This window comes from Lontra canadensis, unplaced genomic scaffold (assembly GCF_010015895.1).
Source record: "Lontra canadensis isolate GAN:19392208 unplaced genomic scaffold, GSC_riverotter_1.0 scaffold64, whole genome shotgun sequence".
NCBI classification, from domain to species: domain Eukaryota; kingdom Metazoa; phylum Chordata; class Mammalia; order Carnivora; family Mustelidae; genus Lontra; species Lontra canadensis.
In genome coordinates, this window is record NW_022631058.1 from 8206495 (window position 1) to 8223771 (window position 17277).

Here is a 17277-nt window from a genome sequence, read left to right on the forward strand (position 1 = left end):
AACTATAAAATACTATTCAGAGAAATTAAAGAAAACCTAAATAAACTTAAGGTTATGTCTTGCTAAAGGGCTGCAAGGCTTGATATTGTTCAAATATTAATTCTCCTTTAATTAATCTATAGATGTAATGCAATCCCAGTCAAAATCTGAGCAGGCTTTTTTTTTTTTTTTTTTGGTTGAAACTGACAAACTGATTCTAAAATTCACATGGGAGGGGGCACCTGAGTGGCTCAGTGGATTAAAGCCTCTGCTTTCAGCTCAGGTCATGATCCCAGGGTCCTGGGATGGAGCCCCGCATTGGGCTCTCTGCTCAGCGGGGAACCTGCTTCCCTTCCTCTCTCTCTGCCTGCCTCTCTGCCTACTTGTGATCTCCGTCTGTCAAATAAATAAATAAAAATCTTTTAAAAATGAAAAAATTTAAAAAAAAATTCACATGGAAGTACAAGTGACCTAGAAGAGCCAAAACAACTTTGAAAAAGAACAAATCTGAAGAGCAAACACTACCTATTTCTAGGAACTGTTTTATACACACACACACACACACACAGAGTAATCATAGTATTGGTGTAAAGATACATAAATAGGTCAAAGAAATAGAACAGAGTCCAGAAATAATCCTATGTATACTAACTGATTTTCTACAAAAGTGCAAAGGCAATGCAATAGGAAATATAGACTTTCCAGCAAATGGTGCTACAAGAGACAGATACCCATATGCAAAAACTTCTTGGATACCACAGCAAAAGCACGTTCCATGAAAGTACAAATGAATAAACCGGACTTCATAAAAATTAAAAACTCCTGCTCCTCCACAGACACTGTTAACAAAATGAAAAGAAAAGCTACAGACCGGGAAATTATCTTTACAAACCATGTATCTGTGATTGCCTTGGACCCAGAATATGTAACACATAAAGAACTCTCAAAATCCAACGATAAGAAAAAGTCAACAAAAAATAGGCAAAAGACTTAAACACACACTTCACCAAAGAAGACACATGAAGCCCAAGCACATGGAAAGTTCAACATCATCAGTCATTAGGGAAATGCAAGCTAAAGCCAAAATAAAGTGCTATATCATATATACTATGAGCTGAAATTTTTATAACTGATCACAGCAAGTGTTCACAATGATAAAGAAAAAACTAGAACTCCAATTATGCTGCTGATGGAGATTTAAAACAGGATAACCGTTTTGGAGAAGAGTTTGGCAGCTTCCTAAAAAGCTAAACAGAAGCATATCATTTATTATCCAACCAATCCATTCCTATGTCTTTACCTAAAAGAAAAGACATAGATTCCCATAGAAAGCCTGTGCACAAAGGTTCATAGCTTTCTGTGTAGTAGCCAGAAAGTAGAAACAAGCCAAACATCTTCCCACAAGTGCATAGATAAAAAAATCTACGGTGTGTCCTTACAATGGAATACTACTTAGCAACAGGTGTATCACAATGTGGATAAATCTTAAAATAATTACCCTGAGTGAAAGCGGCAAGACAAAAAAACTACATACTGAACTGGTTCCACAGAGACAAAACTCTAGAAAATGCGAACTAATCTATAGTGACAAAAAGTAATGATCAGGGAAGTCAGAGCGTATGAGGAGAAGCGGGACAGAGGGAATATTTAACAAGGGACATGAGTACTCTTTGGGGGGCTTATCTAGATTGTGATGATGGTTTATTGAGCATTTACCTATTGTAAGTCATAAAATTGTGCACGTTAATTATGTGTTTGAAGGGAACCAGAATATGCCACCAAAAAATAGGCCACTTTGGTATAAATATTATTTAAAGTTGAAGGTATTTGAGATTCAAAAGATACCAGGACAAAGTCTTCTCTGAGCTTCCCTTAGCTTACTCAGAGCAGCAACTTCTGGGAAGTAAGACTGCCACAAATGGATCTACTCTGTAGGATGGATTTACTCCCAGAAAGGAGAAATGGGAATAAAACCTACCCCCAAATCCATTCTACATAGGGTTTTTTACAACCCTGAAGGAGAGGGAAAGACTGCTCTCCAGTATAGACATACAGTGTCGCAATCATTCTCGTTTGTTCTCCTGAAAACCCATTTATCTTCCCAAAAAGTCATTTATTTTCCATTAAGTGCCCTTTCTCCCCTTCTCCCTTACTTACTCCTCTGGTATATAAACCCAAATTCTAACCACCCCTCAGGGTTACTCATCACTAAGCATCTCCCATGTGTATGCACGTTGCTTGCACAAATAAACTTTTCTCCTGTGAATCTGGCATTTTTTTGACAGTTTAATATGTGGGGCCTCAGTTTCTGAACCTAAGAGGGTATAGGAAGTAGCTTCTTCCTCCCCTACATGTTATTTGTCATATGTCAATTACACTTTGGTAGAGCTGGGGTTTTTTAAAAAGGAAGTGCTTCATTATGTTTTCTACTGTTATTCTAATTCTAAGAGAGTCAGTTAATTCCATAAAAACGACAAAGAATTACCATAGTTTCAACGATGATGGTGAGGTTACCTAGACCATCAGTCAGGGCCACGTAGCTTCCTCCTTTCTCTAAGTGACCAACTGTCTTCAGGTAATACCAACCTCGTTGAGTAAACTGAGTGGTATGAGCTATAGAAAAGCAGAGAAAGACCCGATAAAACAGTGATGGAAGAGTCTCTTTAAAAAATAAAGCTGTCTATTGGCCTGAATCTGATCGAGTCTAACTAGCTCTTTTTTATTTTAGAAAAAAATACATGCCAATGTCATGTTTCAACTTTTGAATAATTAATCCAGTTAAATGGTACAATAGTAGTAAGAATAACTATAGTTAGAATTACCGCTAAACATAAATGAACTACACCATTAATTCAAGAGTATTGTCTTTTTTTCCCAAGAATAAAATAATCTCTTCTGAACTATTGTGCCTCTCTATTTAACTCATCCTAATATAAATACAAAAAATAAGACTAAAAACAGTTAATATTGCACTTCAAAAACTAAGCTTTATGATTTCAAACAAGTTTTATTTGCAGAATATATATTTACCGGGTACCTCCCAAGTTGGCTCTGAAAATGTACTGAGCAATATTTCATGTCCCCTTCCTACCCCCAAAACACAGTGACAATATTAGCAGAGTACATTAGTTCACCTAGATAATGTGGGACAAACAATTACAAATTTAAGGGGTTAAGCAATGAGGACATACATATAAGCATATTTTTTTAAATGTAATTTAGAGTTTAGAATAATGTTACGATTTCATGACTAATATCACGACTACAAATCCTTCTGAGGAAAATACATCAAATAAAAAATAAAATCCCCAAAATAAAGGTTTAAAAGAAAACAACTTCACTCCAAACTCAGATTTTTCCTATGAAAGCATCCTGCCTTTGAAGAAATGGATTTTTTTAAAGACTGCAGTTATGGTGTTAAAACAAAACGGTCATAAATGCTTTAATTTTTTTACTAAAAAAATTATAGAAAGAACTTGAATATTATTCAACAACAGGATTTTTATTCTGTTTAAATTATATTCATTTTTAGCATGGTTATATCATTCATGAAAAAGTAATTGTCAACCACTGTCTACGTGATCTCAATGTCCCTTGTGACTAATAACTGATACTACGACAAAAATTTTGTTGCTACAGACCTGCTGATTGTCTTTAAATTATTTTGAAACTTACGTAAGTGTAGATAACTGATGGATGTGTAAAGTGTCTCCTATCTGGCAAGGACTTAATTGATTTCCTCCCCTCCCTGCTATGGGAAACCCAACCTGTCTCCTTTTGCAATTTATCTCAAATTCTTTTACTCTAAATAAATTTGTACTGTGTTTGACTTCTCCTTTGAATTGATTGATTCATCTGCCTGGTTCCTACACAGCATGAGAAAAATCTTTACCATGTGTTCATTTTTATGTGCATGTGAGTCATGATTTTACATTTTTCTTAAATTATCTATAACAATACTCATCAGTATAAAGACACAATATCTCACAGAACCTTTACATCTACTTATTCCTTTAGTAATTCATTTGATTTTGTTAGCACACTATTCTCATCAACATAACTATATTAATACAAAGCAACAAAATGTCTCCAAGACTAATTTTAAGACTTTTAGATACTTCTGAGTTGCAATAAATCTTTACAAATACATCATTTCATTAGAAATTATCATAATTTATAATTATACATTTATCAACTATTTCATGTATTTGTCTCCATCACCGGATGAAAAGCCTTTTCCCTCCTCTCTTTCCCCTTTCTTCTTCTTTTCTAAGAGCCTGGTCTTAGGATAGCCAAGACTGGAATACAAAAAGTTAATTATCCAAAAGGCTCTTAGAGAACACTATGGCAAATCTTGCTTACAACAGAGACAAAACTTAGACATGACACATGACACACACATACACACACACACATACACACACACATAATTAGTGTAATCCCTTCTGTTTTCTGCTTTTTCTCCTTAGAGAGAAATCCGAGGCATGAGAGATGGAATCTGAACCATACCTGATACCCAGATAGGAGACTCTACTACATAGTGCCCACTCCACGGCTCCTGAGCAGTCATCAACCCACATCGTCCGTAAGGCAACTGTTCATAGTAACTAGCCACCAAATTCCAAGCAATTGTGCTAAAAGTTTATTTGATAAAAGAGAAAGGCCAAAACAGCTTGTGATCAAAAGGTAAATGTCAAGAAAACTGTAGTAAAAAAAAAAAAAAAAAAACCTTATTAGAATTTATATAAATATATGAGAAGGAGCAAAAATGACCACCCAAAACAAGAAAATATAAGTCACCTAAGTTCATTCACATTTTGAAAACTTCAGCGCTGGATCCATCTAGGTATTTTTAATGGTGACTTGCATAATTTAAAAACACAAATGTATATGGGATATATAATTTTTGCTGAGCGGTGGTGTAGCCAGAAAATGAATATGCTCTCCCAGTACCAGACGGGTCACAGATTTGAGGCAAAGACAAATAAAGGCTTTATCCATACCTGCTTCCCCTTCTTAATGCCCCAGTTTCATGACATAATTTTATGAACTTGACTCTGAGCTGCTGCAAAGTTTTACAATTGAGAACTCTTTTAGAGTCAGACTGCCTGGGTTCAAATCATGATTCCACCACTAACCTCTCTGGACCTCAGTTGCATCGTCTGTAAAATGGGGATAATAACCATATCTAGCTCACGTGATCACTGTGAGGAGTCACTGTATTAATGCCTGTAAAGTGTCTAGAACAAAGTCTGAGGTCTAATACTGCGATGATTCGGTCTCATCTACAAGATGGGTCAGCTTGCTCGTCTGCATTTTGGCCCACTCTTTCGGAATTCTATAGCTGGTACTGAACCCTGAAATAGTGACTCCGTGGTTTTCAGGAAAATCCAGGGGGAAAAGGGAAGCTCTGGCTCCTGGTACTGCTGGGTTTCTCACAGCTCAAAAACTAAATAAATAAATAAATAAAATTTTAAAAAATAACAAAATGAAACAACAACAAAAATACCATTAACAACAAGAAACCCAGAGCTTACCCTCAGAATTTCCCTTTTTTCTTACCAAGTCCTCACCCATCATAAAATGACTTTTTTAGGAAATCAAAGCCTTCTAATTCTGTCAACACAAAGTAGAAATAATAGCTCCAATTTTCAAAAATCCTTACTACCAGCAAAAACTAAGAGTTCTCATGATTTTACCCCTGGATTACAGGATGCATAGTATCTTCTCTGACTAGTGATAGATACATAAACCAAAAACTACCTGACGAGCATTTTATTATATACACAAAAGTCTTTAAAATCTATATACCTCCGACCCAGATATTTATTCCCTTTCTAAGAATATACCCTAAGGAAATAATTTTAGATGTGTACAAAGATATCTGTATACAATTGATCATTTCAGTGTGTACAAAGCTGTCAACTTAAAATAGAAACAACTTCCGTTTCTGGAAGAGAAGACCATTCAGTGAGGTATAAGACATTTTCTACACCAGTGCTTCCCAAACTTGTGGGGCATCAGAATTGGCTGGGGCACTGATGACACCAGCAGAGTCTCCAAAGCCTTCTGGGGAGATTATGAGTCAGCACACCTAGGCACCTGCCAAGGCACCTTGGCATCAGGCGCTTCTCGAGACAAGGCAAGTTTGGGAAACCATGTTCTATGTAACAGAATATACATAAGCATTAAAAATGATGAAATAGAAGTACACTCAAATATGGGAAAAAAGGTCATAATGCCTTTTTAAATGAAAAGCAGCTTAATACTAAACATACAGTATGGTCTTAATTCTATATTAAAATTTCATACATATAAATATAAATGGGAGGACATACACCAACATTTTTAAGGATGGTTACCTCTAGATGGCAAAAATATGGGTGATTTTTGTTTCCTTCTTTGTACTTATATGCAGTTACTAAATTCTCTGTCATGAGCGTGCATTACTCTTAATACCAAATTAAGTTATTAGAACCAAACTCTTCGTGATAAGCATCTTTTCTTTTAAAAAGGGAAGAAAAAGAACAAAGGCTGTAAAAAGAACATATCAGCTCACATTAACATCACAAAAATATGTACTGGCTTACTTTTGTTCTAATTATTGTTTTAGACAGCAAATTTGACTCTAATTACAGTTAATGCTTCTTACAGCATTTAAGAAATGTTACCCTGAGAAATAAAAAGAGCTGTATTCTGGGGCGCTGGGGTGGCTCAGTGGGTTAAGCATCAGACTCTTGATTTTGACTCAGGTCATGATTTCAGGGTTGTGACAGCAAGCCCTAGGATCTCAGGGTTGTGAGCATGGAGCCTGCTTAAAATTCTCTCTTTACCCTCTCTCTCTCACCTCCCTGCCCCGTAAGCATGCATGTGCGATGCTTCCTCTCTCCCCCCCACCAAAAAAAAACATTGTGTTCTCTCTTAAGAGATAGTTATACAAATTAAGTGATTCTATGAGGAATCAGTCAGGCAGATTGGGAAGTGGATAGTCCATAAGACCACTTGCCTGGTCTTTTCAAAAGGTCGCAGTCATAAAAAATAGGGAAGGAAAGAGGGGTACCTGGGTGGCTCAGTCAGTTAAGCTTCTGCCTTTGGCTCAGGTCAAGATCCCAGGGACCTGGGATAGAGCACCATGTCAGTCAGGCTCCCTGCTCAGTGTGGAGGGAGTCTGCTTCTCCGTCTTCCTATGTGCACTGCCCCCACTCATGCTCTCTCGCTCCCTCTCAAATAAATAAATTCTTAAAAATAAAATTAGGGAAGGAAGGAAACCATTCTAGATTTAAAGAGCTTGTAGGGCATGGCATCTAAATGCAATGCAAGCTTGGTTGGCTCTTAGTTGTTTTTTTAAAAAGGCTATAGATGATACCTTGAGGAATAATTGGGAAAATTTTAACATACACTAAGTAGCAGATATTTTTTAAAGTGCTCTTATGCTCTTATGTATCAAAATGATATAGTGATCATGTAGGAGAATATCCTTGATGTTTTGGGACCACATGCTAAAATCTTTAGGGGCGAAGGGTTATGACATCTATAATTTATAATTGTTCATTAGAAGATATACATAACTTCAAAAATCATAGAACTCCATAAATTTTACTATAAATTGTATCTCAATAAGCCTGACTTTATTCAATACAGACAATATTCAAATATAAAAAAACAGATAACCTTAGGTATAGATAGAGGCACAGATAAAGCTAATAAACCAAAATATTTACAATCGTTGAATCTAGGTTGTGAGAATATGGGAGCCTATTGTACTTTTTTCTACTTACTGTGTTTTTGAAATTTTTCATAATAAAAACCTTTAAAAGTTTTCAATAACTTACGCAGTCATGTAGCCATTGATATAATTCTGATTCAATATGCGGCCCAAGCAGCCTGCACCCACATCATTATTTAAGGTGCTAAAATCTTCAGAAGACCAAAGCTTCTTCTTAGTCAACTTCGCATCCTTTACTGTGTGGGTCCCAGGATAATGAGCTCTAGAAAAGAAAGCATGGAAATGGGAAAAGGCAGAACATGCCACTTATATCTATTTGTTGAATGAATAAAAACACGTCCTCACCACTGTTTTCTATTTTAAAACAATGGGCAGCTTGTGGGTAGAGGTCACACCGACTAGAAGCTTCTGCTTCCCATTCTTTTGTCTCCGGATGCCCTTAAAATGTGATAAGCCTATACTCACACACAGAATAGGAAGGAAGATCACTAGTGGATGAGAGATTTCTGTTTCTAGAAACCATAAAATGGATGGAAACCCGCTGACAGACAGAGACAGCAGAGGAGGTCACAGCCTAGAACACTCCAAGAGATGAATCAGATGGAGAGAGTATTCAGACTTCCCAGGGGAAGTAGAGAGCTCAGAACAGAAGAAAGGAGTATGAAGGAAGCCAAAAATAAGACTAATGAGACTATTGTATACCTACCCCTGAGTAGAGAGAGAGAAAAACAGCCTGGTATTTTCCCAGGCAAAAACAAGAAGTCAAGAACAACCAAAGCCCAGAGAGTTATTTCTTGAATAAAAAGAAGACACTACCTTGGGTAAGCTACAAACTATCACCCCAAAGCAGTGGTGGTTCTTAACCCTGGTGATTCTGCTGGTGGAGAAGGGAGGGCCAAACACGATTTGCTACTGCCATCCTACAGTACACAGGGCAGGTCCTCACAACAAAGAACTACCCAGGGAAAATATCAAAAGTACAGAGGATGAGAACCCCTCCCTTATTCCATTATTTAAGAAAAGTCAGTCAAAGTATAAATGTGTATTTATTATTCTGAGTAAAAACTGCCTTAATGATGATTTTGGAAGTTACTGATTACTGAATAAAAACAATTAAGAAATTTCAAGTAGAAATAGAAATAGAAAATGATGGCCAGTTGACAGAAGAACAAGAGCACATCAGCTAAGTGACTTTAGGCACATGAGTGTATACTTTCTAGGACAACAATTATTTACAGAAAATTTAATAATACAAGCAGAATAATGGGGACAGGATTAAATCGTAATTCTAAACTTTGTAGTTTGGTGTCACAGTATTCATTACATTAAAGAAATGAAGACCTGTTTTGGTTTGCAGTTATTTAATTCCATTTAGGTCATGAATCTTACAAGAAAAACTCCCATTTGGGAATTCATTCTACCTCATGAAGATGAATTAGGGCACAGTATCAATTTGGCATTTCAGGATTTCATGAGGAAGAAAAGAACATGAAACAAACAAGAAAGGACATAAGAAGAAGGATTCGAGAAAAATTAGGCAACAGCAAGATGTGGCCACATCAGCGAACTCCACTGAAAACAGGCATCTGATTCAGCAGTGTAAATACACACTCCCTACAGAGACCTCAAGGGTAGGCTAGCACCTAACAAGGTTAGGAAATTATTATTCTGAGACTGCAATGCCCAACGCGTGAAGTCTGTTCCCAATCTTCGTAACAATTTTAACAAATTTTTACATTTTAGTTTCACAAGAATGAAGCTGAAGTATCTCAGAACCAAATATCCTAGAACTTCATTCTATGATCATGATATTCAGTCACATACTGGTATTAAGATTCATCCCAGTGTTACTCAGCCAAATGTATGCTGGGTCTATCTCTGGTCAAATATACTTGCAGAAAAAAGTAAAAGCCTGGGGGCACCTGGGTGGCGCAGTCAGTTAAGTGTCAACTCTTGGTTTCAGCCCAGGTTATGATCTCTATCTCAGGGTTGTGGGATTGAGCCCCACAGAGGGCTCTACACTGAGTTCAGAGTTGGCTTGAGACTCTCTCCCTCTCCCTCCGCCCCGCCTTGCCGTGCTCGCTCTCACTCTCTCTCTAAAACAAATTAATAAATCTTAAAAAGAAAAAAAAAAAGGGAAATAAAGTGAAAGCCTGGAAAGTAATATGCTATTGTGTTACTAATGATCTCCAGATTTTAGGATTCTGAGTAAGTTCTATCTTTACAAGGTTTCTAACTTTTCCAAATTTTCTATAGTCATGAATTATTTTTATAATCTAAAAAAGTATCTCTCTTAAAGTTCCAGATAACTAAGAGATCCAAGTACAATACTGTTGACAGTTTAAACCAACAGAAATATGAGGTGAGCAACACGTGTGTAATTTTAAATTTTGTAGCAGCTGCATTTAAACAAAGCAAAAGGGAAATTTTCCTGATATACTTTGTTTAACCCAACGTATCCAAAATATTATCATTCATCATGTAGTCAACATAAAAAACTAATAACATTTAACATTTTTAAAATATCAAATCTTTAAAAGCCAGTGTCTACTTTACAATTACCACACACCTAAATTCAGACTAGCCACGTTTCAAGTGCCCCTTAGCTAACTGTGGCTAGTGGCTTACCAAATTAGACCATACAGGTCTAAACTCTTTACGGTTTCAGAAATACATAGCCAACAATCCTATCGGGAATGGTAGAGCCTCATGGGTAGGATAAGCTGCCTGACCAAAGTCCACATTGATGAAGACAGGCATACTCAGGGTTAGGGAGAGACAACAGTTAGGCAATAAGGAGAATCGGACCCAGAAGGAGCAGACCCCAGAAGGCACTACGACTACAAAACAGGAGCTTCCGCAGTTGGGCCAAGTACAATGTGAAGATGGCAAGGAGATCTACACTTCCTAGGGAGGGGGCAGCCAGAGAATGACGAACTCCTGAACAAAATCTTATTATTCCACAATAACCTGACTTCGGAAACGATCCAAATGACCACTAACAAAGAACAGATGGATAAATTGTGACTTATTCCTACAACTGAATGCAAAACAGGAATTAAAAGGAATCATATCTATACCCGGCAATAAGAGTTAATCTCAAGAATACAATGTTGACCAAAATAATAGATACTCAATGATGCCATTTTCTTTTAAGATTTTATTTATTTATTTGAAAGAGAATGAGTGAGAGAGAGCACAAGCCAGCAGGGAGAGGGAGAAGCCGACTCCCCACTGAGCAGGGAGCCTGATCCAGGGCTCCATCCCAGGACCCTGGGATCATGACCTGAGTTGAAGGCAGATGCTCAACTGACTGAGCCACCCAGGTGTCCCTCTATGATGCCATATAAATAAATTTTTTTTTACTTCAAATCAATTAGCCAAGGATGCCTGCGTGGCTCAGTCGTTAAGCACCTGCCTTTGCTCGGGTCTGGGATAGAGCCCCATACTGGGCTCCCTGCCCATCGGGAAGCACACTTTTCCCTCTCACACTCTCCCTGCTTGTGTTCCCTCTCTCTTGTCACTCTCTCTGTCAAATATATACATAAAATCTTTTTTTAAATTTTAAATTAAAAAATAAAATCAATTGGCTAAACAGACACATGAAAAACCGCTCATCATCATTAGCCATCAGAGAAATTCAAATCAAAACCATATTGAGATACCACCTTAGACCAGCAGAATGGCAAAAATTGACAAGACAAGAAACAACAAATGTTGGAGAGGTTGTGGAGAAAGGGGAACTCTCTTATACTGCTGGTGGGGATGCAAGTTGGCACAGTTTTTCCACTTTGGAAAACAGTGTGGGGGCTCCTCAAAAAGTTAAAAATAGAGCTACTCTATGACCCAGCAATTGCACCACTAGGTATTTATCCCAAAGATACAGATGCAGTGAAAAGAAGGGCCACATGCACCCCAACATTCATAGCAGCAATGTCCACAAAAGCCAAAGTGTGGAAGGAGCCAAGATGTCTTTCAACAGATGAATGGATAAAGATGTGGTCCATATATACAATGGAATATTATTCAGCCATCAGAAAGGATGAATACCTAACTTTTGCATCAACATGGTCGAGATTGGAGGAAAATATGCTAAGTGAAATAAGGCAAGCAGAGAAAGTTAATTATCACATGGTTTCACTTCTTTGGGGAACATAGGAATAGCACGAAGGACATTAGGAGAAGGAAGGGAAAAATGAAGGGGGGAAATCAGAGGGAAAGACGAACCATGAGAGGCTATGGACTCCAAGAAACAAACTGAGGGTTTTAGAAGGGAGGAGAGTGGGGGGAAGAGTTACGCCAGTGATAGGTATTAAGGAGGACACGTATTGCGTGGAGCACTGGGTGTATAGAAAAACAATGAATCATGGAACACTATGTCAAAAACTAATGACATACTATATGGTGACTAACATAACATAATAAAAAATAAATAAATAAAATAAAATCAATTAGCCAACATATAGTACATCATTACTTTCAGATGTAGAGCTCAGTAGTTCATCAGTTGCATATAACAGCCAGTTCTCATCACATCACATGCCCTCTAAATAAATTTTTAAACAGAGAAAATTAGTCTACAGTGTTAGGGCTAAAATTAGTAGTTGCCTTTGGGACCAGAGGAGAGGCCAATGATTAGAAAGCTTTCCAAGGGAAGAGTTGCTCAGATACTGATAATTTTCTATTTCTTGACCTGGGTGGTGGTGATGCAGTTATGTTCACTTTGTGACAATTCATTATGCCATATTCTTATGATTTATATACTTTTATATATGTATGTTGGTATGTGTATATATGTATGTTATCCTTTGTTAAGGAGATGATTGTTAGACAACAGAGGTATAGGAAACTAAAATGAGAGAATTCTAGAATTATTATAAAAAACACATTTTAGAAATGAAGAAAGGAAAAAGAAACACAAGATAGAATAGACCTTGTGGAAAACACAATAAGGAAAATAGAGGATAGCAAGGATAAAATTATAGAGAATCAAACAGAAATAAAGAGATAACAATGGTTTGAGAGAAACAGAGAGTAAAGGTAATATGCAAACAAGATCCAAAATGCATTACTGGGTATTCTAAAAGGAAAACCAAAGCAATGGAGCAGGATAATTACTTAAATTAAGATTTAAGTAAATCTTGGGGCACCTGGGTGACTCAGTGGGTTAAAGCCTCTGCCTTCAGCTCTGGTCATGATCCCAGGATTCTGGGATTGAGCCCTATACTGGGGTCTCTGCTAAGCAGGGAGCCTGCTTCTCCCTCTCCCTGCCGCTCCCCCTGCTTGTACTTTCTTTGTCAAATAAATAAATAAAATCTTAAAAAAAAAAAAAAGATGGGGCAGGAATCGAGAAAATCAGAAGAGACTTAAACATCAACCAATCACAATGTATGAAACTAAATTGGATCCAGATTCAATTAAAGCTATAAAATAACAGGAACAAATACTTGATAATATCAAGAAACGGTTACATTTTTGGATGTAATATTGTTATCATTTATGGTAAAAAAAAAAAGAAATCTTTAAAGATGCATGGTAAAATTTTTACGAAAGAAATAACGTAATGTGTGGGATTTGCTTTAGAATAATGCGGGAGGAAGAAGAGAAACTGTAAGCAGAAAGAGCTAGGCGCCCCCAGAAACAGAAAGACAAGCTTTCTTGCCATGAGAAAAGTCATCTTGGGCCCCCAGCCATCTTGCCATCTATGCCTGACTAGCACTACTTGCCCAAAGCACATTTCTTGCAGAACTTCCTGAGATATATTGAAATTGCAGAGCAACAGATCCCGGTAGATAACAATTTCAAGGAACCATAAAATGTAAGCACAAACAGCCACTATCAGGCCAGGAGATAACCTAATCATATCAGGAACAATAAATCAGTGGTAAATCTTCCAGTGCTGGTTTAAAAATAAAGACTGACCTGACGCACATTCTTGAGCTATCTTCGCAGGATCTGGACCATTTTGAGTGCTCAGATACCAGGAACTGATGATGCTGACCCTCATGACTTGGGCTCTGTCACTTTAAGATGACTTCTGCCCCTACTACATGCTGAATGCCCCACTGAATAAGCCCCATCACCTAAAACTTCCTCAATTTTGTTGTTCAAGGAGACCCTGCTTTGGAAACATTCCTGGTATTCTCCTTTACTTGTTGCAAGTAAAACCCTTCTTTTTTTATCCTTTGGCTTGGTGTGTCTTTTGGTTCCACACACATCAAAAGATGCAAACCTAGTTTCAGGTAACAGAATGGACAGGATATGGATGGAGAACTAGCCATGGGGTCACAGTTATGGAGGCTGAGTTACAGGAACCAGGAGATTCATTATATTATTCTGCCTATGTCATATACATTCAAAATACTTCATTAAAAAAAAATAGGGACATGTAGATCAAGCAGTCTTCATAGTGAATGAAGAGTGCATTCCATACATATTGTATTCTATTTTTCAAATGTTTATGTACATCATCACAACAGACAAAATTCAAATTCACTTAAAAAAATACTGGTAGGTGAGGGGTAGAAGAAGAGAAAATTGGAGGAAGATGGTCAAAAGGCACAAAATTCCAGTTATAAGATAAATAAGTACTAGAGATGTACTACACGGCATGAGGCCTATAATGAAAAATGCTGTGGGACAAATAGTAAAGTTGTTAAGAAAGTAGGTCCTGGGAGCTCTCATCATAAAGAGAAATCATCTTTCCTTTTCTTTTGACTGTATCTATATGATATGATGGATGTTAACTAAACCTATCATGGTAATTATCTCACATATATGTAAATCAAATCATTATGCCCTATACCTTAAAGTTATACAGTGATGTATGTCAATTATTTCTCAATAAAACTGGAAAAAAATTTTAAAAGACAGAAAAAAATTACTAGAACTCAGGAAGGCCAAGGCCCAAAGGACTGACTGGCAAAACTAGACTAAAGAGCAGGGTCAAAGCCAGCCTGCTAAGGAAACATGACAAGAGCCATGGCCGGTGATCAGCCACGCCATTTACATGAAGTGTTCATCCATGGAAGAACGCCCAACACGGGAAGTCTGTCTTTTGTAATTTCTAAAATTTAAATACTACTCTGTCCCTTAATTGAAACAAAGCCATGTTTCATTACTCCAAATGTTAACACATTTCTTGAAAAGTACCAATACATTCCATTGTCATAGAAAGATCTCAAACTACAGGTGACCCTCGAATAATGTGCATGACCCCCCCAACTATGTGCATCTGAAAATCCAGATATGATCTTGGCCTCCCAAAAATGTAATTACTAATGGCCTGTTGACCAGAAGACCAATAACATTAATAGTTGATTAACACATGTTTTGTATGTTCTATGTGTTACATACTGTATCCTTACAGTAAAGGAAGCTAGAGAAAAGAAAATGTTATTAAGAAAATCATAAGAAAGAGAAAATATATTTATAGTAATGTAAAAATTCCACACATCAGTGGACTGGCTCAGTTCATACCTGTGCTGTTCAAGGGCCAACCGTGCATACATTTCAAAGGGAAAGGAATGAAACACCAGTGATGGGTGTTTTAGTTAAGTAAATACAAGAAAGCTCCCTCTGAAAACGTAATCAAGCAGGAAGGAAAAGCAAAAACAAAGGTACAGTCAAGTATTGAAAGCAAGCAATCAGAAACGGGTAAGCTTTCAAAGCAAAACCTTCCTTACCCTATAACATCAATCACCTCCAGGAGCTCAGAGTCGAGCAACATAGAAGCAGAAATGGGCTCCCAGAGATTGTCGCTCGCTATGATTTTCACTCGATGGAGACCTTGATAGTTTAGCATTCTTCTTAACACCTTTCGGAGAGAGAAAGAGAACGCAGGGAAGTTTACAAATGAGTTTCCAGCTGTTGAATTACAACCACAATAGCTGAAGTACCTTGGAAAATCAGCATCCTGGATAATAGTATCAATATTATTTCTCAGTAGAAACGTGCCTCCTATGGAAAATATAAAGCATTATCATTAAGATAACCTACTTCATGGGAATATAAAAAGAAAAAAAAAACACAAGAGGTAAAAATGCTTTAGAGGAATTCTCCCTCTGACTTTAATGGAATCAACAACAGTCATAATAGCAAAAAAAAAAAAAAAAAGAAGTAAACCGCCACCATATATATGCAGATCACTAGTTTAAAAGAAAAAGGAAACCAGATTCTACTGTTTCCAATGCTTCCTTCAAATGAAATGAACTAGAGAAGCACATGTATAATCACGAGGAGAAACACAGGCTGTGAAACGTCAAACCTGGGTAGATAAAAAAGATCCCCACCTTCACTATTGGGACCCTGTCATGAAGCCGCCCCCAACTCCGGGGTCACACAGAACACAAGCAGGAACGTGGCTTCCACCCTGGGCTCTTGATGCTCTCATTACCCTGCGCTCACAGAAGTCACGACTTTGCAGGAACAACCCTGTGCTTCCATCTTATCCCAGCTCCACTGCCCCACCTCCCACAGCCCCACAATGCCTCCTCCACCACATCTCACTTCACTGATAATGCCTGCAGCCTGGAGGTGACCCTGACTTACACAGACCTGGCTGCAAGCCACCCCATCGAACTTCACAGCTCCAGATTAAAGCGTGCCGGTCCCCTGGCGATCACCGAAGCCTACACGAGCCTCAGAGTTCCCGCATGTCTACTCTTTCACCCTAGCTCTTCCCCCAAATCCCTTTACTCTCAATCATCATTTCTTGGCGGCATCCTGCCCCTGCCCTAGCAACCAGGGGAGTTCCTATGCATACCACCTTGAAGATTCCAACCACACGGCACCTTCTCTAACAGCATTCCCTAATCCGCCTAGGCAGAAGCGTCAATGTCCACCCTGTACCTTCTGACAACCCTGCACCTTCTGACAACCCTGCATGGGCATTATTCTGCTAGAGAAATTATGGCTGAATTTTCATTGCCCACCCAGGACTATAGCCCTCAAATGTGAACTCCTTTTGGGCAGCAACAGTATTTTGTGCCCTTGTCTTGTAAGCATGTGCAGAATGCCCGACACCCCCCCAGTGTTGAGTCAATGCTTGCTGATGGAATAAATGAATAAATAAATTGAAAGAAATTTAGTGGATATTACCTGCTTAAACACAACACACTTAAAAAAAGAAATTTTTTTTTAAAACCCAAACAAAATATAACCACAAAACCATGTTTTTTTGGAGCAAACACAAGACAAAAAGAACTGGAAAGCAAACCAGAGACTACCTCCACCTGAAAAGTTAAACTGGCATTAGTTTCCCAGTGACAGAGGAATTATTATTCTCAGTTTTTCCTTTCCTGAAAAACAGCAATAATAGTAATTACCTAATAAAGAAGCTAGTAAGAATGAAATGGAGATAAATAACTAGGAAAAGCGACCCTAAAAAACACACTTGGCAAATGTTACCGATTTGCTACCTATTTGCTAATCACAGAGAGAAACATATGGAACATTCCAATGCATCAAGCATTCCAAAGAAAATAACCATGAGACTATATATGAGAAATTTTGATGTAAGATGTGGAACTGTATAAAAATTTCTGGCCAGAAGAGACTTCCTTCCTGAGAGA

General features: G+C 37.7%; 1 protein-coding gene across 4 annotated transcripts in view; it reads right to left on the minus strand.

The window, feature by feature from the left end:
• Positions 1-17277, minus strand: part of GALC (galactosylceramidase) — a 55789-nt gene that overhangs the window by 24410 nt on the left and 14102 nt on the right. For all 4 annotated transcript variants that reach the window (XM_032878560.1, XM_032878561.1, XM_032878562.1 and 1 more), the window contains exons 7-10: positions 15391-15521; positions 7812-7967; positions 4489-4613; positions 2465-2592 (exon numbers count right to left, since the gene is read on the minus strand). In XM_032878560.1, coding sequence (XP_032734451.1) covers positions 2465-2592; positions 4489-4613; positions 7812-7967; positions 15391-15521 — 540 coding nt within the window. The remainder of the gene's footprint in view (positions 1-2464; positions 2593-4488; positions 4614-7811; positions 7968-15390; positions 15522-17277) is intronic.